This window comes from Morus notabilis, unplaced genomic scaffold (assembly GCF_000414095.1).
Source record: "Morus notabilis unplaced genomic scaffold, ASM41409v2 Scaffold235, whole genome shotgun sequence".
NCBI classification, from domain to species: Eukaryota; Viridiplantae; Streptophyta; class Magnoliopsida; order Rosales; family Moraceae; genus Morus; species Morus notabilis.
The window spans coordinates 281,226-302,998 of record NW_010360036.1 but is presented as its reverse complement, the minus strand read 5'-3'; the positions used below and the strand labels follow the sequence as shown (position 1 = coordinate 302,998).

General features: G+C 35.0%; 4 protein-coding genes across 5 annotated transcripts; 1 reads left to right on the top strand and 3 right to left on the bottom strand.

The window, feature by feature from the left end:
• Positions 1-5,419, bottom strand: LOC21401069 (nucleolin 2). Its single transcript, XM_024164060.1, has 19 exons — positions 5,256-5,419; positions 5,108-5,141; positions 4,445-4,632; positions 4,187-4,318; positions 3,966-4,058; positions 3,794-3,874; positions 3,561-3,662; positions 3,337-3,447; positions 3,058-3,207; positions 2,849-2,953; positions 2,647-2,742; positions 2,399-2,461; positions 2,230-2,315; positions 2,039-2,156; positions 1,855-1,946; positions 1,599-1,692; positions 1,402-1,493; positions 554-804; positions 1-328 (listed from the first exon to the last, which is right to left on the bottom strand). The coding sequence occupies exons 1-19, from the start codon at positions 5,286-5,288 to the stop codon at positions 300-302; spliced, it is 1,950 nt and encodes a 649-aa protein (XP_024019828.1). The 5' UTR covers positions 5,289-5,419; the 3' UTR covers positions 1-299.
• A 1,170-nt stretch (positions 5,420-6,589) lies between these two features.
• On the bottom strand, positions 6,590-9,270 carry LOC21401068 (aspartyl protease family protein At5g10770). Of its 2 annotated transcripts, XM_024164081.1 has the most exons (3): positions 9,002-9,270; positions 7,214-8,530; positions 6,590-7,118 (listed from the first exon to the last, which is right to left on the bottom strand). In XM_024164081.1, the coding sequence occupies exons 1-2, from the start codon at positions 9,186-9,188 to the stop codon at positions 7,218-7,220; spliced, it is 1,500 nt and encodes a 499-aa protein (XP_024019849.1). In that variant the 5' UTR covers positions 9,189-9,270; the 3' UTR covers positions 6,590-7,118; positions 7,214-7,217. The 2 variants fall into 2 exon arrangements, with proteins under 2 accessions (XP_024019849.1, XP_010094073.1); XM_010095771.2 differs by having other exon boundaries at positions 6,590-8,530.
• Positions 9,271-14,056: 4,786 nt separating this feature from the next.
• On the top strand, positions 14,057-17,639 carry LOC21401067. Its single transcript, XM_010095770.2, has 6 exons — positions 14,057-14,292; positions 14,872-15,129; positions 15,262-15,435; positions 15,529-15,635; positions 16,342-16,649; positions 16,756-17,639. Exons 1-6 carry the CDS (start codon positions 14,149-14,151, stop codon positions 17,319-17,321), a joined length of 1,557 nt encoding a protein of 518 aa, XP_010094072.1. The 5' UTR covers positions 14,057-14,148; the 3' UTR covers positions 17,322-17,639.
• A 241-nt stretch (positions 17,640-17,880) lies between these two features.
• LOC21401066 (protein HEADING DATE REPRESSOR 1) lies at positions 17,881-21,112 on the bottom strand. The gene is made up of 3 exons (XM_010095769.2): positions 20,841-21,112; positions 18,890-19,230; positions 17,881-18,363 (listed from the first exon to the last, which is right to left on the bottom strand). The coding sequence occupies exons 1-3, from the start codon at positions 20,944-20,946 to the stop codon at positions 18,145-18,147; spliced, it is 666 nt and encodes a 221-aa protein (XP_010094071.1). The 5' UTR covers positions 20,947-21,112; the 3' UTR covers positions 17,881-18,144.
• Positions 21,113-21,773: the final 661 nt, after the last annotated feature.

Here is a 21,773-nt window from a genome sequence, read left to right as displayed (position 1 = left end):
TTAACAAAAAGTCATTGACTATCACTCAAAAGTCAACCCTGTTCACCCTAAGACAAGGCAGACTGCCATTGTCTTGTGGTCTGTAGATAACACGTTACTCAACATAGTAAATTTTCATGCATAGGATAATAATATTTAAATAGGAGATCATCACCTCCTGTAGTTTCAAGGGAAGCATGTAAAACATAAAAAGTGTATCATGACTCAAAATACCATACTCGCTTAAATTTAAGTGCACCTAAAAAAAACATGATGGAAAAACAAGGGAAAAACCATCATCCAAAATTGCCTATAATTACTCAATCGTCACCGAAGGTCGTCTTCTTTCCTGCGCAATAGAAAAGCAAAAATGAAATCCATCAGAGGAACGTTCACGGGTGCTAATCACATGTTTCTCCCATTTACTTATTGCTTGCATTATTTTCTTTCATCCTGTCGTTAACCATTAGGAAAGAAAAAAAATCTAACCTACTCCGGTTCCTCCAACACTGATTTAAGACATTCAAACCAAACAATAAAAAGAGGATAAATGCTCTGATAATCCAAGCAATACCTTGAGGAGTCAGGCTTGGTTTGTTGGGAGTTGAGCGACCTCGACCTCGGCCTCGATCTCGTCCTCCGCCAAAGCGACCAGGGCCCCGTCCAGACCTGTTACTACTACGTCCACCCGAATTATTTCTATCATTGAAACTGGTTCGGGGTTTTGCCTCTTCCACCGTCAAATAATTGTTGTCAAGTTCAACCCCATTTAGTTCTAGAGCTTTGTTGAAACTACCAGTGTCATTGAAGTCCAAGTACGCGAGCCTACACCAAGAAGTTTAAAGTTTACAGGCAGAGCCACAGCAATAAGAGAATTCAACGAGATTTAAACAACAAAACACAGCTGGTAGGATAACCATGAAGCACAAGATCTCTCATAAATATGTTCTGGTACTACTTTCATTACTGAAAACACCTATTGCTCTATCATATTTTCCACATTTAAATAGCCTGCAGTCTAGACCTAGTTCCCAATGAACACAAGCGAAAACATTTGAGCCTAATTTACATATAAAAGTGGCACCAAGTGAATAACTAGACATCATAAGTGGTACTGGGCCTAATGCCGACGAAAATGTGTCCTAAATCCAAAGAAATTAAGGCCTTGTTCATTTCACAACTCAAGTTTTATTGCTACAGTAGTTTCTCTTAAAAAAATTCATATTCAACTTTTTTGCTTGTGTTTTTATCTCACATACACAACTCAAGTTATAACTTGAGTTGTGAAATGAACATTACCCTAATTAAATTTGTTGAAAAGTCTGCACATTATACGAATCATGTTATACAAATGAGAGGTGTCAATGTCGCCCCCTAAAATTTAAGAACTTGTAAAAATACACAAAGAAAGATTTCACCTACCCTTTAATGGAACCAGTATCGTAATCTCTTGGAACGCTTATTCTTGAAATCTCACCACAAGAACCAAAGTGCTCTTGCAACGAACTCCTAATCTGCAATTTAGGATGCAACAATGTGAACATTTAAGAAAATAATTGATACAAGAGAGTAAAGCTACAAGAGAGTAAAGCTACAAGAGTATAATGCACAAACATTACCTCATCCTCCCCAATGGATTTATCTAAACCACGTACAAAAATCGTCTTGACCTGATCTCTTCCCCTATTCTGGAATGAGTTTCTGTCGTCCTTGCTACAATTATAAGCATTGAAAAATAGGGAATAAATAAGTTCATCAAGCTTGGAGTTTTTTCCCCCTAAAAACATTAAGCTCAGAGATTCAATTAAAACATTTTATGCTCATTGGCTTTGCTAAAAGTAAAACGACTATGAGCATTGAAATATAGGTTAATACCCGCCGCTGTATGGGGTATATGCACCCCTTTCACGAGCGAAATCAAGTTTCACAGCACGACCCCTAAATTCTTTGCCATTCAATTCAAGTGCCTGTAAGAAGCATAAGATTAAGCTCAACAACAATGTAAAACCAATATAGCTTCATTATCTCCAAATGCAAATAACCAAAAACGGACGTTTACCTTTTTTGCTGCTTCGGCAGTGGCAAACTCTACATGTCCAAAGCCCTTAAATCTTCCTTCCTCATTCACTGAGAAACGCACATCAACAACTTCACCAGCACCTTTGAAGAAATTTTCCCTGTAAACATTACTCCTATCAGATGAGAACCATACTAAAGGAGTAACACATTTCAAAAGTCAGTCATACTCACACATCAGATCGTTCAACGTTGAATGACAAATTGCCAACAAACAATGTCTTTGATGAACCAGTCTCAGGAGTAGTAAGAGTTTTGGACTGCAACAGATTACATGTGAATTATAGGCATATACAAGAAAAGCCAAAACTGTGCTAAAAAATATTAGAGAACAAAAAATTACAGCTTTCTTCCCGAATTTTGCATCTGGTGTAACAGCAGCATCTACCATTTCAACATCAGTGTCCTGTAAAAGAAATGTTCAACCAGTAATAAAAAAAGAATAAATTGCATAAAAGTTCAATCTTGCCCATATCACTATAATATGGATCTCCTAATCCTACGGCAGAAACTGCACAGATTAAATAAAATAAAATAAAAAATAAAAAAAGAAAGAGGAATCCAACGGCAAAAAAAGCAGGATAACAATACTTTTTTCATTGGGGTCTTTGAAGGTTTTTCCTCCTCAGATGAGTCATCCTCAGATCCCGACTCACTGCTGCTCTTTTGCTTTGAAACTTTAGCTGGCTGCAAACACAGAAAATCCAGGATCAGAGTAAATCCTCATGTTACATCAAGAGCTCAAGAATTTTCAATTTAAAAATATGCTACTTGACAGATGGTTCTCTCTCACCTTTGCCAGTGGCTTTGCAGGCTTGTCATCTGATTCATCAGAGCTGTCCTCATCATCCGTACTGCTTTCTTTTTCAACAGCTTTTGCACTTAGTTTTCCAGCATCCTTAAGATGAAGCACGATAAATGACACACAATAAGAATATGAGAAGAGAAAGTTGAAAACCTCATTCATAGTGAAATACAATAACAACTTGCTTAGAAACTTACCTCATCATCAGAAGAATCACTTTCTGACGAACCACCACTAGATTCCTGTTTGGTTGTCTTTGCAGCAGGAGTGGGTTTCTTAACACTGTCCGAAACTTTAGCAGCAGGAGTGGGTTTCTTAACACTGTCCAAAACTTTAGCAGCAGGTTTCTGTGACCATAAAATTCCGAAATCCAGTCAACAAAAAGCAACTAAATGAAGACCACAAACGCTAAATGTTTAAGACAGCAATAAAGACTATAAATTAGAAAGGAACAATTTTTTCTTTTAAAACAATACCTCGTCATCAGAAGAATCACTTTCTGATGAACTGTCACTAGATTCCTGTTTAGTTGTCTTGGCAGCAGCGGCAGGTTTCTTAGCACCATCCAAAACTTTGGCAACAGGTTTCTGCAACAGTAAATATACCACAAAACAGTAAAAAACAAGCAACTCAATAAAGACAATGTTAAACGTACAAGAGAATTACCAAATACATTAGATTAAAGCACAAGGAGCAAAACCTTTTCTTCTTCATCCGATGACTCTTCAGATTCAGAGGAGCTATCACTGGACTCCTTTTTTGCCTTGGGGGCAACAGCAGGTACTTTCTGCACAGGCTTGTCCTGCAAAAGTGCACTCGAGAAAGTTAAGTCTAGTTATCAATAGAAACATTAAATAAATAAATATTATAAAGTTCAACCACATCATCACGTATATTGATAATTTCAATGATTAAAACAAACAAACCACATACCTCATCAGAATCGCTTTCTTCAGAGCTGCTTTCTGGAACTGTTTTCTTAGGAGCTACAACTGGAGCTTTCTTTTGAGGTTTCTATACACACAGTAAAGAAACCAACGTAACTAATGTGTATTTTTTAAGGACTTCAATCACATTGAAATTATAAACTAAACAAGCCACATACCTCATCATAATCTGAATCAGAATCACTTTCTTCAGAGCTGCTTTCTGGAACCGTTTTCTTGGGAGCTACAACCGGAGCTTTCTTTTGAGGCTTCTATACACAGTAAAGAAACCAACTTAACTAATGTGTATTTTTTAAGCCAAAACTCAGGGATGAAATATCCAGCAAAAAACTAATAATAATCCCTTGAGACAAAAATTCAAACGGACGTGTATACTTACTCCATCCTCATCAGAGTCATCATCTGACGAATCCGAACTACTTGATGACAAGTTCCCATTTTTAGCAGCAGCAATACCATTCTTAGCAGCAACTGGTTTCTTCGCAGCCACAACAGCTTTGGCAACAGGCTTCTGAGGGGATGACCAAAAAGAAAATTAGTTACCAAAAAAACATACAAATGGTCATGAGTATAACAAGCCACATTTATGACACAACAAAAACAGGAGCTAATTGGCAAAAGCGAATAGAGTCTGTACCCTCTTTTGGTCCTCAGAGTCGGAAGATGAGTCATCTGACTCCTCAGAACTACTGGTTTCCTCTTTCTTTTTCTGTGTCTTTCCTTCAATCTTCTTCTTCAGAGCAGCCTGCTCTACTGCCACATCCTTCTTCTGCTTCTTTGCACTAACAACCTTCGCTATCTCCTTTTCAGCTTCCCTCTTGTTACCTTTCAAAACCCAAATTCTCAAAACAATTTAGAACCCACCAAAAAATAATACGCGCAAAACTTAACTAATAGCAAAAAAGACCAAAACCAACGAAAAAGGCACCTACTTTTCACTACACTCAGTGTTTCATGCAAAACACCATTCAACACCCAAACACCATGGTCCAATCAAAACAAACCCATTAAACGATAAACCCAACTCAATGTATGTATACATACATACATATATATAGCTATAAATAAACAACAAACAAAACCCAATCCTTAACGTCTGAAAAAAAAAAAAGAGAGAAAACCCAATCTCAACTAACAAAAAACACATTAAAATAAAAGGAACATGAGAACAGGTTCAAACTTCTAAACATAAGATTGAACAATAAAACGAAATCAAGCCTAAAAACCCGCATTAGATTAACCATAGCAAAAGAAAAAAACAAAAACTCTAAAAATAAAAATCAGAGACAAAAATCGAAACCTTTCTTAGCAGACACAGCAGGAGTCGCATCAACCTGAATCAAAAATCAAAACACAAAATTAAAAAACACCAAAAAAAAAATAAAAAACCGAAACAGAATAGCGCGATTCCAAAGAAAAGGAAAGAAAGAAGAAGAAAAAGACAATACCTTGGGAGCCGATTTCTTACTTGACTTGCCCATTTGGAGGAGGGATAATGGAGAAAATTTAGGGTTTGTTTGGGCTGAGAGAAAATTTGGACCTGCAAAAATCCCAAAACGAAGGGGTTTTTTGAGGTTTAGGGTTTTGGGGGTGGGAAGTGCGGTGATGGAGGAAGAAGAAAAGGTGTGTATATATAGGATATTTTTTGGTTGAACCAAGATTTTCGGTGGACAGGGTTAGGGTTTTTCGGTCTATCAAAAAGTGACACGCCGTTTTTCAAGCGAAACGACAGCAGACTTTTAGTATGAACGACTTGTCGTTTTATACCCAGTCGACCAAACTCCGGTAAAAAGAACGATATGTCGTTTATGCTGCGAAATGAAAAACATAAACAAACCCCCTTGAAAATTGGTTTTGTTTTCGGTACAAAAATAAAAATATTTTAAAAATTATTTTGAAACTGATTTTGAAATTACGTTTAATAGTCTTTCAAGAGATTAATTTGAGTATGATAAAAAAATAAAATCGTGTTTAGTTATATTTATGTTTGTTTTGAGTACATGTAATTAATAATCTTAAATTAATATATTCAGCAATTAATAATTGATAATTAATTAGTAAATAAAAATTAATATATTAATAATATAATAATAATAGATAAGTTAGTAATGTACTCATATTTATTAGATTATAAGTAATTAATTAGTGTATTAAGAAAAATAATTAGTATATACATAATTTATTAATATTCTGTTTACTACTTAAATTATTAATTTTTAGTTACATAATTAATTAATTAATTTTTAATTTTTAATTTTTATTTAATAATCTATTATTTGATATATCACATGATTAATTTTTTATAATTATTCTTTTATAATGATTAATTACTAATTATTAATTATTAATTATTGTTGATAAGTACTAGAAAATAAAAATAAAAAAGAGAAAATAACTTTCAATCATTTTTTACTTTTTTCACAAAAATCATTCTCATTGTTTTTTATTTTCATTTAATTTTTAAAACTTTTTATTAAACAAACGCGATTTGTTTTCTAAAATAATTCCAAACAACACCAAAACCTCGTCTGACGTTTCGTTTTCTACCTAAAACGATTGCAAATAAATATGTTGCTTTCTTCAAAAAAAATAAAAATATGTTGCTTCGGCAAAAAAAAAAAATAATAATAAAATAAAATAATTATGTTGCCTGCAAACGCCATGTCGTTCTATAAATGACAGCAAACTTTAGACGACAGAAGATTATGTTGCCGTTTTAGGGATTAAACAGCGAACTTTATTGTATAAATACAATTCTCTGTCCTAATTTCTTTTTCCACTTATAGACAAAGCATAGCAGTATCTTTCACCCAGACAAATTTTACATAAAAATCACATTGCATTTCAAACTCTTTTCTCCTGCCTCTTAACAGGAGAAGAGTAATATTATTACATAAAAATGAGACTCGGAAATTCAAAATGGCGTACAAAGTCTATACCTTTTTTTCCTCAATAAATTCACAACAAAATCACAATTTAGGTAATAACATAAACCGAGAGCTATTGCCTGAAGATTTTGCTGCCAACAGGATTGCTTCGCATTACCTATAGAGCGATGCTATATAGCATCAACGGTGATCATCATCACCTATTTCTAACACATCACAAATTCACATGTCAACTCTGAGACCCGCTAACACAGCATCTCCCGCAGTCTTACATGTCAATCTTGTTGCCAACAAGATTGCTTGGCATTACTTATAGAGCGATGCTATATAGCATCACCGGTGATCATCACCACATATTTCTAACCCATCACAAATTCACATGTCAACTCAGCAGCATCTCTTCTTGCAGTCTTACATGTCAATCTGTAATTGGTTCATAAATTAGCAGCAACTATCACCGGCATTTTTCTTACTTCTACGATGACTAGAAAATATATTCACAAAAAAATAAAAAAGACCTGCTCATATGAAACTACAAGTTTCCCTGGCAAATCCGAGTTTGGACTCCTTGGTGTCATACACAACCCTCTGATTCTTCTGCTGATAGTTCCCAATAATCGCAATCTCGTCCGCATACGACAAACTTGCCAAGGCCAAGCAAATCTGAGAGGCATCACTCTTGACCATGTACAAAATCCCAGTCACATCAATGTTCAGCTCAGCACCGCCTTCAAAGTGCATTTTCATGGTCGGAATGTTGACTTCATCATAGCCAGTCAGGTTGAAACACGTGTCCAAAATTGAGAATCCAGGTGCTAAAGGAAACCCAGAGAATTGCTTCACAAACTCGGCCTTAACAGCCTTGTAAACTGAAGGAGCTAATCTTGTTATGACTGTCCCAGAATCAATGAGAATCCCTCCTTGGGAAAAAGTAGTACTTGATGGTGTTGTTTGACGTAGTTCAATTCCTCCAATGCTGATCCCAGTAAGATTTAGGAAATAAAAGGAGGGAAGTTGTAGATTTGGGACCATTTTGGTGTAGGAAATGGGAGTTGAATTCTTGTAAGCAGATGTGTCAAATCCCATGACAAGTGAGCCTGAAGAGCCGGGCTCAGTTGAAGGCAAACAATAGGAGAAAACCCCACCGAAAACCGAGGAAGCTTGGGAGATCAATGAGAGATCACTTCTTCCCAACCCCATTAATCCGGAAGCCCCGCCAAACAGGCCCATGTTGCTCCTCCCACACCCGAAGACAAAACCCGCAACCGGAGTCGCCCCCAGTCTGAGGCTGTCGCGGCCGAGGTCCCCGCGGGTGTAGGACCCGTCACCGTAGCTAACAACATAGTTACATGTTGGGGGGCTGGTCTTAACAGGAGTAGCACCACAAACACCTGAATTACCAGTGGCAAATTGGAGGGATTGACATGTTGATGAGTTGCATGGGATTGATTGGTATGTTTGGGACAAAGAAGGGGTGAAGAGAGGCTCTTTTTGGTTGTAACATGACTTGCAGGGCTGGCATTGGATCCATGTCAAGACACTGCCTGTGTCAACTATAACTGTCATGTTTCTCCCACCCAACTCCACAGTCACAATGTAGTTTAAGATCTGCAGCTTTATACCTGAAGTCAGTGGGATTTGAGCTTCGGAAACATCTAGGTTGTTGTTGTTATTGTTGTTGCTAGAGACCCTTTTCTTAAATTGCGATTGGAGTGACCGAACATGAACATCATCTAAAATCAATCTTGTTTTCAGTTTCTTTTTCCAGTCAACAACCTTTTCAGAGCAGTAATCTCTGTGCTTCATTTCCAATATGGTCACACCCTTTACTCTCCCTAGTTTAATCAAACATATTATAAGAATCTGAGTCAAAAACTAATAACCAAATAGATTAATCAAATCCCAAATATAATGTTCCAAAAAGCTGGCCTGGCTAGCTAGAGATATGAACATGAAGAAATAAATCAACCAATAAGAGGATATTGTATCATAATGAAACTTTAAACAGCACATAATCTAATAAGTATAAAGTAAGCAAGCCAAGATAACCTTTTATCAAAGTATACGATAGACAGAGACATAATGGCTGTTTAGTAAAATGGATTAAAGCAGTTACTTAAAAAAGATATAGAAAGCAGTGTGCTATAGATTATAACATCATAACAGATCCTATTTAGGAATATAATAAAGTTAAGTATAAAAGGAAAAGCCATATTGGTCAGCTATATATAGTACTATCAACTAATTTTTAGCTTTTTTATCAAACTTTTTTTCTTTTTCTTTTTGTCTTAATAATGAACACTCACTAGAGTTCTGTGAGGCACAGCTTGGAGCACCACTGGGCTGCTTCCATTGAAAATCTCTCAAGTTGAGGACCTTCTTCTCTGGAGAACAGTGAACTCCATTTGCAAAAAAGTTGGTGAAGCAAATAAGAAATAGAGAGAATGATAAAAGAGGTCTAACAGTTATAATGATATTCATGATATCCACCATTGTTGAGGAAAGTGAAGAAAAAAGATGAGAAAAATGGTGTTTATATGAAAAAAAAAATCAAATAGAGAGGGATATGAAGATATTGAAGAGAAAGTCAAGAAATGAATATGTGAGTTTTGTGCGTCTGTGAGAGAGAGAAAGAATTAGAAGAGGAGAGAGAGATTCCTGGGAGTTGGAATTTGGCATGAGAACAAAAGAGGAAGGGCTGGCTTTTGGGGCCCCACATAATGCATGAGAAATTATTGGCGTTTCACGTGCATATAACTGGTAAAGGAAATGATATATATATACATATATGTGTGTATAATATATATATATATATATAAAGTGGTGATTTTTGTTAGTGGGATTAGCTAGTTGGTTGCTGGTATGAGTGGATTGAGGAACTTGTGACTTTAGAAAGAATCATTTTCATTGGTTCATTGTGCTTTCAAAGATAAGGACTCACGGCTCTCACAGAATCACCTGTCAATATTCTTTCTCTTCTTACACACTGAAGAAGATGGGGAGGGACACAGAATTTGAAAGAGATGTATCATTTTCTTTTTGTGGTTCAATTTCGATGTATCATCCCATTAGTTTATATTATCTAGGCGTCTATAAATCTATATGGTTGTTGATTTAGCTTGGCTAATAAAATCATATTCAGATCTAAAGTTTGCAACGGAGAATTATAAAATTTGTTCCCCTAATTCATTTATTAGTTTTGTAATTTTTTTTTTTTTTTAGCATTTTATCTGTAATCCTGTATGGTTTAATAAAGAGCATGAATCTCTAGTTCCCTTCAGGGCATCTTTGTAGGTTTTGTGAATTTTTAAAGTTACGAAAAGTCATGATTCTCTATATATAAAAAGTATGTATTTGTAACTTAATGATAAACAACAATACTCTAAATAATATATCACATTGTCGGCTATTATAATGAGCGGGTGGAGGAAAAATTAGAGCGTTTTGGCCGGAGTTATGACACCGATTCTGACCAAGTCGTCGGACTTTTGAAGTTATATTTTCAACTAAAAAGAAAATGGAGATTATTTTTTCTTAAGAAAGAGAGAGAAAAAAAACCTTAATTTTCTTGTGCATTGGGTGTGTAATAAAACTGACTACATGAGCCCGGGTTCATGGATTAGAACCATGTGATTAGAACCATTTTTTATTTACGTATATTTTTTGTGAGAGAAAATATTGTAGCGAACCACGAATCATGATTCGAATCAGGGAACGAATCCCTTTACCAAACGGGCTACCACCCAAAATCCGATCGGCTTTTTTGTTTTTTATATGGAAAATTTCAATGTAAATTTTTATCGTGTATATTGACATATTAACAGTGAAAAAAGAACAGTTCCTGCTGTTGTAGTTTACTTTTTATATAGTAGAGGAGAATATTAAAAAATGTGTCTCATAATTAACTTTTACATGTTACTCTTTTTGCACTAATAAAATCACAAAATTCTTTATGTCACACTAATAAAATATTTCTCCTTTTTTTTTTGGGAAAAGTTATCGGCACTTATAAACACATTAGATACAAATATATAAGACAACGCCAATGACCTAATAAGTGAACAGAGGCATGCTTGAGGTCCGGAAACGGGAGACCACCTCGACACACTACAAACGAGCACAATCAAGGCTCTAGTAGAAGAAACTCTTCCTATCGAAATAAACTTTCGCGTTCTGAGAGGTATGATTACCAACTCTCATATTAGGGAGACATCAGAGACACGACCTAGAAAAATTTATAATTGGAACAAAAGTTCCGCACTAGCAAAAAACATACAATCAGAGGATGTGGAAACCACCTACATTATTACAACACAACGCCGAACACACGCCGGCGACCAACAACGAAATATAAACAAATTAAAACAGAACGGCGGAAATATTAACGCTTTATTACAAACACACAAATTAAACACAAGAGAGTAAATACCAAAAGACACCGGCAGAGACTCCAATGACGCGCCGAGCACCACTACGGATGGGCGAGAGAGCCGCAACACAACACGCTACTCGAAGAAGACACCCAACCCACCTCTTCTGTCACTATCTCTGATTGCCGAACCCATCACCAGCTCCTTTGAAGGAATCGCCGAATAAAATATTTTCTCTTTATTAGCGGAAAAAAAAATGGTGTTTCTCTTAAATTTCCTAAGACTTTTGAATTCTTATATTGTTGGGTGAAATGTTGTGAAATATATTTCTTTTTGAAAAGCTCCTATCCCAAGAGAATTGAAGGAGGTAAGTTGAAATTTTCACAACTGCACAACAGTACAGTCAATAAGACAATATAAGGATAAAGATAGAAGATTTTTCAACAAACACGTTACAAGATAATGCTTATTTACGCTTGATCTTTATTTTAAGAAATTGCTACGTACATTGAAGAGTTTGAATCCCCCATGACTTTAAAAAAAAAAAAAAAAAAAAAAAAAACACTCTTCAGGGGGAAAAAATCAAAAGAATTGTAGAAAAGAAAACCAAAATACTTTCAGAAACAAAAAAGGAAACGTCCTCCAAGGTCATTTTTGAAGACAAGTATCATTTAAGAAGGGAATAATAATAAGGTTGTGTTAACATTTCCTCTCATTTTTTCAATCATAATATAATTTATCTTAGTTATTTAGTCACAATTGTTATAAATATTCTATGAAATCTTTTATACTAGTTAGGACTAATTTGTGTCGGTGTACCATGAATTTATAATCATTTGTAAGACGAATTTCAACCAACGATATCTGAAATGTTTATATTTATACATATATACTTTTATAGAACAATTAAAACTTTTTTGTTGGTTGACAAATTGAATCTTATTTAGAGTTTTTAATTCTAACATCGGGACCTTAATTTTCTTTCATTAATTCCCATATGTTATTTATTGGATTGCATTGCAATCGGCAAATGGTTGTTAAATTTAGGAACCCAAATAATGCTAAAATGAACAATTTATAGTCCAACTTGCAAACAATAATTTATTAAAAAAAAAAAATTACATCCATAAGCCGAAAACAAAACACATGTCTAATCTACCGCTCATTTGTTTCCTATACTCAAATAATTAATTTTGTTACAATATTTTCCTCTCATAAAATATTTAAATTTTAAATATTAGAATTAAAAATTATAGTTTAAGTATAAATTTTAAACGAGCCTTACATTATCGTTCATAACCTTGGTTTAATCAAATAAACTAAGAATTCGTGTCATGATTTAAATCATAATTCATAACTTACTATAATATACATAAATTAAAATAATTCTAAAGCATAATTTTTTATTCATCAACTAAACATCTATACGCAATGATTTAGATAACCTTGGTTCGATGGGCTTGCCATTTTAGGCCTGTGGATTAGGTCCAATTATATAATTTTGGAATTTCGGATGGGAAAGTGGGACGGCAATCATTGATAATGTAAAACGACAAATAGAATGCTCGCGAATGTTTGGGAGATAATTTTGAAAAAATTAATGATGAAAGGAATAAAGGAATTGTGTTAAAGTCACATTGAGTTGATATTATAATGTCTTTGCTAGAATAATGATATTATCATGTTTCAAGTTGTTAGTTGCAACACAATTATGAAGTTTGTTTTTTTTTTTTTTTTTTTGGATAGAAAAGCATTATGAAGTCAAATTGAAATTAGGTAGAGAAGTTGTAAAAACGAATTATGGTAATCATTTTGAAACAATAACTTTCACCCACCTCAAGAAAAAAAGAAAAAAAAAGAAAAGAAACATCGACCCAATTTTCATTGTTTACCAAGATTTTAACAGAAACTTATTTGATTTACTAAAAGTGAAAAGAATCTTTCTACCTAAATTGTACATTTTATTATGTGACAAAAAAAAAAAAAAAAACAAATCCAGGAACTATTTTGATAGAAGAATAATAATAACACTTCAATAGATCAAATAAAATATTCTTTTTTTCCATTGAAAGGAAATATTCGCCAAGAACAAAAGTTAAGCATAATCATTTTGGAGTATTTTTTTTCACATATTATAAATTTGTAATATTCCACAAATAGCTTGGGAATTCCCACAAAAAAAGCTTATTCTACATCCCATAAAGCAAAAAAAAAAAAGGTGTCTGTGTGTCTGTCATTGATAAGTACCAATAAAATTTGGACAAATCGATAATTTAAGAACTAATTTGACGGATTACTCTAAAGAAGAGGAAAAAAAAAACAAAAGTTTGAAATAGTCTACAAATTTTGTAAGAAAAGAAAAGAAATATTCCACAAATGGCTTTTGAATTCCACAAATAGCTTTAGCTTCAAGCAAAACAAAAGCGGGAAACTTGATAAAATCCACTAATTATCCATTAAATTAAAAAAAAAGAATGAAAATAAGAAAAAAGGAAGGTCGATAAAATGAAGACAAATGCACGTTAGCAAAGTTTATCCGTAAGGACACGTAAGCAAATCCTTTGAACTGCAAATCTTACGTGTCCAAACACGCATGACTATCACCCACCACCCAACCAATCACAGCCCTCAATTTGAGCGGCCCCACCGTCCCAAAATTAGTCAGAACCTTCCCGAACCGGTCCCACCATCTTATCCAAATCCCTATCCACGTGTTCCTCACGTGACCTCTCCACCACCGAACGCTAAACTCCAAAGCAGCTGACGTCTTTGACCAGTCTTCCTACCCTAAGGACAAAACTACCCTCACTCAGTTCACCCACTTTGGCTCCTGAATGAGGATAATTTGGTAAATACAAGTGTTCAACTTGGGAAACTTGCCTCTGGCAGTTCGAGCTGAACACGTGGCAATTCCTCCAGCACGTGCGAGCCACGTGACAGTTGGTACTTATACGAGAGGCCCATAATTTTTCCTCTACAGACAGACGCCATTGTTGTGGGTCTTACAGAGCTTCCGAGTCAACTTAGCGAGTCGGTCAATTTTTTTGTTTTTTTGGTTCGTTAGCAAATCGAATCGGAGTCCGATGGTCCACTTCATTAGTTCGGAACTGGCTGAGACGATGAAAGCCAAGGGTTCGAAAAAGGCGCCGGTGAAGCCGGAGATCGACGACTCGTCGGAGCCTCTCGAACCGCTTCATAAGCGAACCAAACTCGACTCATCTCCTCAGGTTTATGATTTTTTCTTACGTTGCTCCAATTGCAATTAATTGAAAATTTTTTCCTTTCTTGTACCTAAATAAAGGTTCAAGTTTTATAAATCGCCGTTTGGTTCCGACAAAGAAAAGGAAGATTTTTGTTATTGTTTTTCGTCCTTTGCTTCACTCGCAATTCATTGAAAGTTGAATTTTTTTTCGTTTTATACTTTTTGGTCTTTGAAATTTTGTTTTCGAGTATATCAATCGAGGGAAAAAAAAGGAAGATCTTTTGCTTTGTTTTTGTTTTTGAATGAAAAATTTCTGACATCCGTTGGAAATACAAATCAAACAGTAGCGATACACCTCAAGTGAGCAAATTTAATTTTTTTTCCCCTCCCTAAATTACAATGAATAAACAAAGCACAGACTTTCTCTATCGTCTTGTTTGTCAATTCATTAGGTTAATTACGTCTTAATCAATTGTTTAAAGGCTTTAGTTAAACTACCACTCGTTACATAATAAAAGTTCTTTTCTAATCCGAAGAACACACACACACACATATATCGAGTGATCACTTTCTGATGTGCTTCTTTTTTTTTTTTGGTGATCAGAATACAGGAATTGAGACATTTGCAATTCCTTCGTCGATATACAACCCTCTAGATGAGCCAAGTCCACTGGGTTTGCGTCTCCGAAAGAGCCCGTCTCTTCTTGATTTGATCCAAATGAAGCTCTCACAAGACAGTGCTGCTGCTAAATTAGCAAATCTAAGCAAGAAAAATCACAAGGGAAATGCCGTTTCCGGTGCTCCGGATAAGCTCAAGGCTTCCAATTTCCCGGCTTCAGTTCTCAACATTGGGACTTGGCAGGTTTGTTTGATGCTGTTCAGTTCTAACTTGTTTTCTTATAATGATATTTGGACAAGGTTAGAATTGGGCTAGATTTGTCTAGATTAGAATTGGGTGTCTGTTAATTTGAGCTAGATTTGTGAAAAATTGCAGTATAAATCGCGGTATGAAGGGGATCTAGTGGCGAAATGTTACTTTGCAAAGCATAAACTTGTGTGGGAAGTCCTTGATGGTAGTCTTAAGAACAAGATAGAAATTCAGTGGTCGGATATTGTGGCTCTCAAGGCAAACTACCCCGATGATGGACCGGGGACTTTAGATGTTGTGGTAAGTCGAAAATGCCGCCGTCATTGGACTATTTGTTATTCTTTGCTTTGAGCGTGGTTATGTATTGGTTTTCTTGTTTGGTCATTGGTGTAGCTGGCTAGACCGCCCCTTTTCTTTAGGGAGACCAATCCGCAACCTAGAAAGCACACTTTGTGGCAGACGACATCAGATTTCACTGGAGGACAAGCGAGCATGCATAGGTATAGATTTTTCTTCTTGTTATTGCCAATGGGATTTTTACTCTGTTTTTTTTTCTTTTCTCGGACTCTCTCCGATAGGACCTCCCACCGGTAGTGCCAGGACCGGTACCGGTAGACATTAGATTTAAAAAGTATAGAAAACTAATAGTTTTTTATACAAACCTAATCCCTGAAAGTAGGGAACTATTGGTAGTCATTTTTTCTGGTCCTGAAACTCTTTTCTTTCTTTTTTTTTTTTACCCCATACTTCAGTTGCGGGTTTACCAAATTTTTGTACTTTATTCATACATTTGAGTAATGAAGTTTGTTGTGACTTTCTGCGTATTGACTTCAGCAGCACATTACCTGATTACCAACTAAGCAAAAGGTGTTAGTATAACCGTATAGGAGACTTTTTTATTTGAGAAACTTTTGACTACGTATCCTAGCACTAAAAGGTTTAAGAAATTTGGTCGTAAATCGAAATTGCTATTTTTTTCAGAAGTGGTTGAAACTTGAATAGATTATTTTATGTGTGACAAACAAGTTTGGAGGCTCTTAAGCTGTGTGAGTTAGACATCATTAGGCCATATTCCTTGAAGCATAATTTTCCATCTTTGACTTGTATGAAGGACCTGAAAGGAATCTGGATTGCCTTTTATGTTGAAATAATGGTTATTTTTTGGATGTGAATGTGTGACAATGATCTGGTCCTTTATTGTAACAGGCAACATTTTCTACAGTGCCCACCAGGCTTGTTGGGGAAGCATTTTGAAAAGCTCATTCAATGCGACCCTCGTCTCAACTTTTTAAGTCAGAAGCCAGAGATTGTGCTAGAGTCTGCATATTTTGAACCCAGAGTTATGACAACCCAAGACCCAAATGAATTCAACCGTGAGTTTGATGTGAAGACCGAGGGACCTGTCTTCTTTGGTTTGCAAGATACAACATCCACATCTGGTGCCGAGTCATCCTCCAAAACTGAACAGGACTTTGCTCATAGGGCTTCCACGGAAATTTCTTCACCTAGTTCAGGTAAATTATGAAACTGAAAATGTCTTTCTCGTGACAGTGGATTGCAGCTATTTATTCTCGGTCTAACTTGTTTTCGTGTAAATCATGAATATCCATGGAACTGAAGAATTCAAGGGCCTTGGAGCCGAGAACTCAAACTTCCTCAGCAATTTGGATCAAATCAAATTTCCGGGACTTCATCCATCAATGTCAATGAGTGATCTGGTGAGCCACATTGGTCATTGCCTTTCCGAGAAGATAACATCTTCAAATCTGGTCTTTCCTGGAAAGCAGCAAAATGAAAGAGGCGTTCTAGAGGATATCACCCAATACTTGTTTAGCGATTCTCAACACTCGTGGCCCTCTGACGAGCAGTCCCTCGTGTCAAGGGTCAATTCTCTGTGCTGTCTTCTGCAGAGGGATCCTTCGTCGTCGCAACTCTGCAAGTTAAATCCTGAGGAGAAAATTGGTGACATCAACTCTATATCCGGATCCGGAAATGAGGGGAAAGGTTTACAGGGTATCCCAGAATCCAAAAGGATGAACTCCAATGATGTTTCTGATTGCAAGCAGGCTCAGGTCATGTCCAGGAAGGACTCATTTGGAGATCTTCTTCTGAGTCTTCCTAGGATAGCATCTCTACCGCAGTTTCTATTCAACTTATCACAAGATTCTGCTAACCAAGCAAGATAGTGATTTTGATCAAGTGTCCTCGGCACAAATCTTGTAAAAAGGTTTTGATTGAGATGTGCCGTTGTTTGATCTGTTAATATTGTGCAGGTTGTCACTAATTCCATGTATAAAGCTTAGGGAGTCGAGAAATTTATGTGGGAGTAGAATGCTGACTGACATGATCACATAGGAAACCCGGTTTTGCTTTATCACCCTTGGACTCCTAGTATTAGTATTGCATGCTTTATGTAAAAATTCTAATGCCCTTTTTGGTCGTTTTAGTATACTACTTTTGTTGGTCTCTCTTGTGAATTTAAACGTTGCGAGTTCTGTAGATCACTCAAATCTCCTGATGAGTTGTTGACATTTTCATTTCAACAAAGAATTTATGGCCCATTTAATTTAGTTCACGCGACGGTGATTTTAATTTTAAATTTAATTGACTTTAAATTTTTTTTTAAAAAAATTGAAAAAAAAAAATTACAATATAATTAAAATCATGATTTTAAATAATGAACTAAATGGACTCTTGATGTAATTCATCAACATTCTAAAACAATACAGAGACAATAATCTGTCACACACGAAAACACCAAAACCCTTTTTTAAAATTCTTGCATATGTACCCTTCAGCAATTCTGAAGTCTAAAGACATATAAATAGAACACCTTATACAGTTCAATAACGTAAAAGGTATTCAAAGCGCTGTCAGCACCAGCATACAAACACTGATAACACCAAAAGATGTATATGGAACTTTGCCTGCTTCTAACTTTTTGCAAAGACGATCTATAAAAGAATAAAGAAACACAAATATATATGTCTACAAAAACAACTAAATGATTTAGGGGCCTTCATTGGGACCCCCATCCCCAACTGGCTCGTCTTCTTCTTCACCTTCTTGCAACATTTCCATAAGCAATTTGATTTGGTCTTTCAACATTGCGTTTTCCCTCTCCAGAGTAGTTCGTTTGCACTTTTCTTCCAGAACCTCTTGTTGCAATTGTTCCAAGACCTTCCCATCCTCATCCAGTACCTCATTTAGCTCGTCAATTTCCCTATCCTGAAAAAAAAAAAAAAAAAGATTCAGATTCATTGCATGCTTAGAGCACCTCCAATACTATGTTAAAATTCTTATGCCAATGCTAAAATGTAACGTTTGGATAAGTAAATCACTCTCGAATACATTTGAGATATTCTAATACCTTGTGCTAAATTTAGAACCAAACACAGCATATGTAATATTTTTCACATATATTACAATATTGCATATTTTTTTATTAATTGGTTACATCCCCAAGCTCTAAACTTTGTAAGGAAAAATTTAGAGATCCTATTTTCTTATATTTCCTTTTATACCAACTAGTCACGTGGCATGCATGTGATCAAAACTGTTTTAAAAAATTGACGTTTCATAAATGGAAGTATCGAAATTGCTAACTTATGGTTCGGGCCAATTTTGTCCCATACTCCCATTTTTGTATTGTAGGTGCAAAATGAGGCAACCACTATTCTTATGGAGCCGAACTCGAAATTAATTCTAGTCCGGACTAGAAGGTGAGATTGAGCAATACAAAAATTTATTTTACCTTTCTGTTCATTTCTTGGACGGCAATCCTTCTCATGCTCTCAACAACATCGACATTGACGAGCTTCCGCTTTTTGCCGATGAGCCACCCCCGGGGATAAGTTGCGGAGTCGAAGTCAGGCGGTGGGAGCAAGCTCTCATTCGAGGGTCGCCCTCCGCTAACATGGGTTGTAGGTTCCAATGGTTCAAAGAGAGCCTTCCTGCGCTCGGAGAGCTCAGGAGGCAGTACCACTGTATTAGAGTCCTGGATTTTCGTCTCGGTGGGAGATTGAGGTTCTTCCTGTTTGTTGGGAGTTTCGTAAGCAGTGTCCTCTGTTACCTTGTCTATATTCCTCCCGCTAGCTGTTGGTAAACAAGTTACCATTCCATTCTAGTGCCAACCAATTTTGAGAAGATGCCAAACAAATTTCACATAATAAAAGAGGCATATCTAATTTTCAAACGTATTCACATGAACTTTTCTTTTAGCAGTGCATGCCACAAAACTGTGCATAAGCCACAAGGTGCCAACAACTAAAAATCTTGCGAAGAGAATAAAAACAAATAAGTACAGTAACAATGCATGAATTTTTCCAAAAAAAAAAAAAGAAAAGAAAAAAGATGATGATTGTTTGTGTATCACATCAATTTGGGACAACAAGAAAAAAAAATGGAAAATATATGGGTGACTCGGAAATTGCAAGTTAGGTATGTAGTCTCATCATGGACAATCATAAACAACTGTCCAAAATAATATTTGTTGGGATACCATGATATTGCTTTCCAGAGAACTTGGGGTGCCAATAGTCAATTCTAACTTATTTTATTATCTCTATATGAAAAAAAAAAAAAAAAAAAAAAAAAAAAAATCTCTCCAGTTTAAGTAAGCAAAAGTTATTATTGATGTATAACAACGGAAAAGAAAAGGAAAATATGGGGGCTCGTATTGCCCGATAGTGGACTGCACATCCAATTTATATCAGCAATTTAAATTTACATATGGGAACAATACACTAAAAACAATTGCAGTTATAGATAGTCAAATCAAATTAAATTTATTATGGACAAATTCACATTCAAATGAAAATGAAATACGGCGAATAAAAACTAAACGTGTTACTATTGAATTATTTATGTATACTATTGAAATATTGTGAATGTATTTCTGAAAAAAGGTGAGGCGCTAAAATATTAGGAAATTTTCAGTTGAAACCCTTATAGAGCAAGATACGGTCGATCAACGACATATGATTTGTTTATCTATTTCCACATGGCCTCCCTTATCGTTTAACGTGGCACGCTAAACAAGAAAAAGAAAAAAAAACACAAATGAAAATTATTTTTATTTTACGTGTATTTTTTTTAAAAGAGAAAATATAAAAAACCATACGAATATAAAAAATAAACGTCGTAATCGCGAGGAAGTTAGATGAGAGCAATTTGCTATGCCAACCAAACCCTTGAGTAAAGTAACGTATGAACAAAGTCAGAAAATAAATGAAAAAAGTTTTTTTTTTTTTTTTTTTTTTTTTTTTTTTTTTTTTTTTTTTTTTTTTTTTTTCCCTCTCTACTGCTGAATTCCAAAACATGAAAGAAAAAAGCATCAAATTTCATAAAGGGAATCAACTAAGGTTGATGCTTTTTCATAACAAAACAACATTCTCTTAAAAGGGTCTTCCAAATTAACAACTAATACCAGATAGTAATTTTTTTTAATCCAATTTAGTGGGAAAATATGTAAGAAAATGATAAAATTAAGTAACAAAGAAGGATTTGATAAAATTAATACAAGATTCCTGGAAAAAAAAAAAAAGTTGATGGGCATGTTCTAAAACGTGCAAAAAAACAAAAAAACAAAAATACTACCAAAACCCAAAACTCAAAATTCTCCATCCTAGCCAAGTCCTCAGAGAGGAAAACGAGAAAAGAAAAGAAAAGAAAAAAAAAGATTGAAAATTGGTAATCAATACTACCTGATCTCTTGCGAGATTTCCAGTCAATCCGAGTGGTTGACACAGGAGAGAAGCCATCCAAAAATCCTCTATGAAGCTCTCTCCTTTCCTTAATCTGGTTTTCCATGGAAGAGAAAATATTGAGAAAACAAAACCAGAGAAGACCTAGAAGTAAACTTCCTTGCACTAGTTCCAATAATTCAACATGAAGTGATTCTCTCTCTAAAGAGGTCAGAGAGAGAGAGAGAGAGAGAGCTATTTCTTGTTGTGGGGTTGTTTTTTTGTTTGAAAGTTTAAGCTTTCTTCTTGTTGTTGTTGTTTGCTGGATTGGGGTGTTGTTGACACCTACAAGAGGAGAAGATAAAAATTGATAATTGATAAATTGTTTTTGGGGGCCATTTTCATTTTTTTTTTTAGGAACATGAATCAACGGCTGAGATTGCCATTCTGTTGAACATTTTTAGACATATTTTTTTTTTTTTTAATTTCTAAGCTTTAAGTACTTTTTCTAATTAATTTCCAGCAGAAAAAATATTGATTACTTGTTATATTTTTGATAAATTTTAAATGAGGCGCACCCCATCGTACAGACAACAGACTATTAATTTTAACTTTATTTAAATCGCATGACATTTATTAAGTGGATGAAACGGGTGTAATACAATAAATTTTCTTGTGATATCCTTCAGTATAAAATATCGACGGTGTGAATATAATCCCACGACTACAATTAAGGGGCCTTTGATATGTGAGAATCAGTAAGAATTATATTCTCAGAAAAATGATAGAGGGTAATATAATTCATAAAAATAATACATTATTATGTTTGATTCTATACATGAATTTTTTTAAAATTCTCAGGAATATTACATTACTGTGTTTAGTTGTTCGCATGGAAAAAGATCCATAATAATAATATTAATAAAATAATAATATTATTATTAAAAATAAAAT

Coding starts and splice junctions, on each gene's coding strand:
- LOC21401069 (XM_024164060.1), bottom strand. CDS start 5,288: ATGGGCAAGTCAAGTAAGAAATCGGCTCCCAAG. Junction 3,663..3,793: donor AAGAAAGCGATTCTGATGAG/GTATGTGGTTTG, acceptor GCACTTTTGCAG/GACAAGCCTGTGCAGAAAGT. Junction 1,693..1,854: donor TATACCCCATACAGCGGCGG/GTATTAACCTAT, acceptor TTATAATTGTAG/CAAGGACGACAGAAACTCAT.
- LOC21401068 (XM_010095771.2), bottom strand. CDS start 9,188: ATGGTGGATATCATGAATATCATTATAACTGTTAGACCTCTTTTATCA. Junction 8,531..9,001: donor CTGTGCCTCACAGAACTCTA/GTGAGTGTTCAT, acceptor TGATTAAACTAG/GGAGAGTAAAGGGTGTGACC.
- LOC21401067 (XM_010095770.2), top strand. CDS start 14,149: ATGGTCCACTTCATTAGTTCGGAACTGGCTGAGACGATGAAAGCCAAG. Junction 15,130..15,261: donor TCAACATTGGGACTTGGCAG/GTTTGTTTGATG, acceptor GAAAAATTGCAG/TATAAATCGCGGTATGAAGG. Junction 15,636..16,341: donor GGACAAGCGAGCATGCATAG/GTATAGATTTTT, acceptor TTATTGTAACAG/GCAACATTTTCTACAGTGCC.
- LOC21401066 (XM_010095769.2), bottom strand. CDS start 20,946: ATGGAAAACCAGATTAAGGAAAGGAGAGAGCTTCATAGAGGATTTTTG. Junction 19,231..20,840: donor GAAATCTCGCAAGAGATCAG/GTAGTATTGATT, acceptor GTTTACCAACAG/CTAGCGGGAGGAATATAGAC. Junction 18,364..18,889: donor TCCAAGAAATGAACAGAAAG/GTAAAATAAATT, acceptor TTTTTTTTTCAG/GATAGGGAAATTGACGAGCT.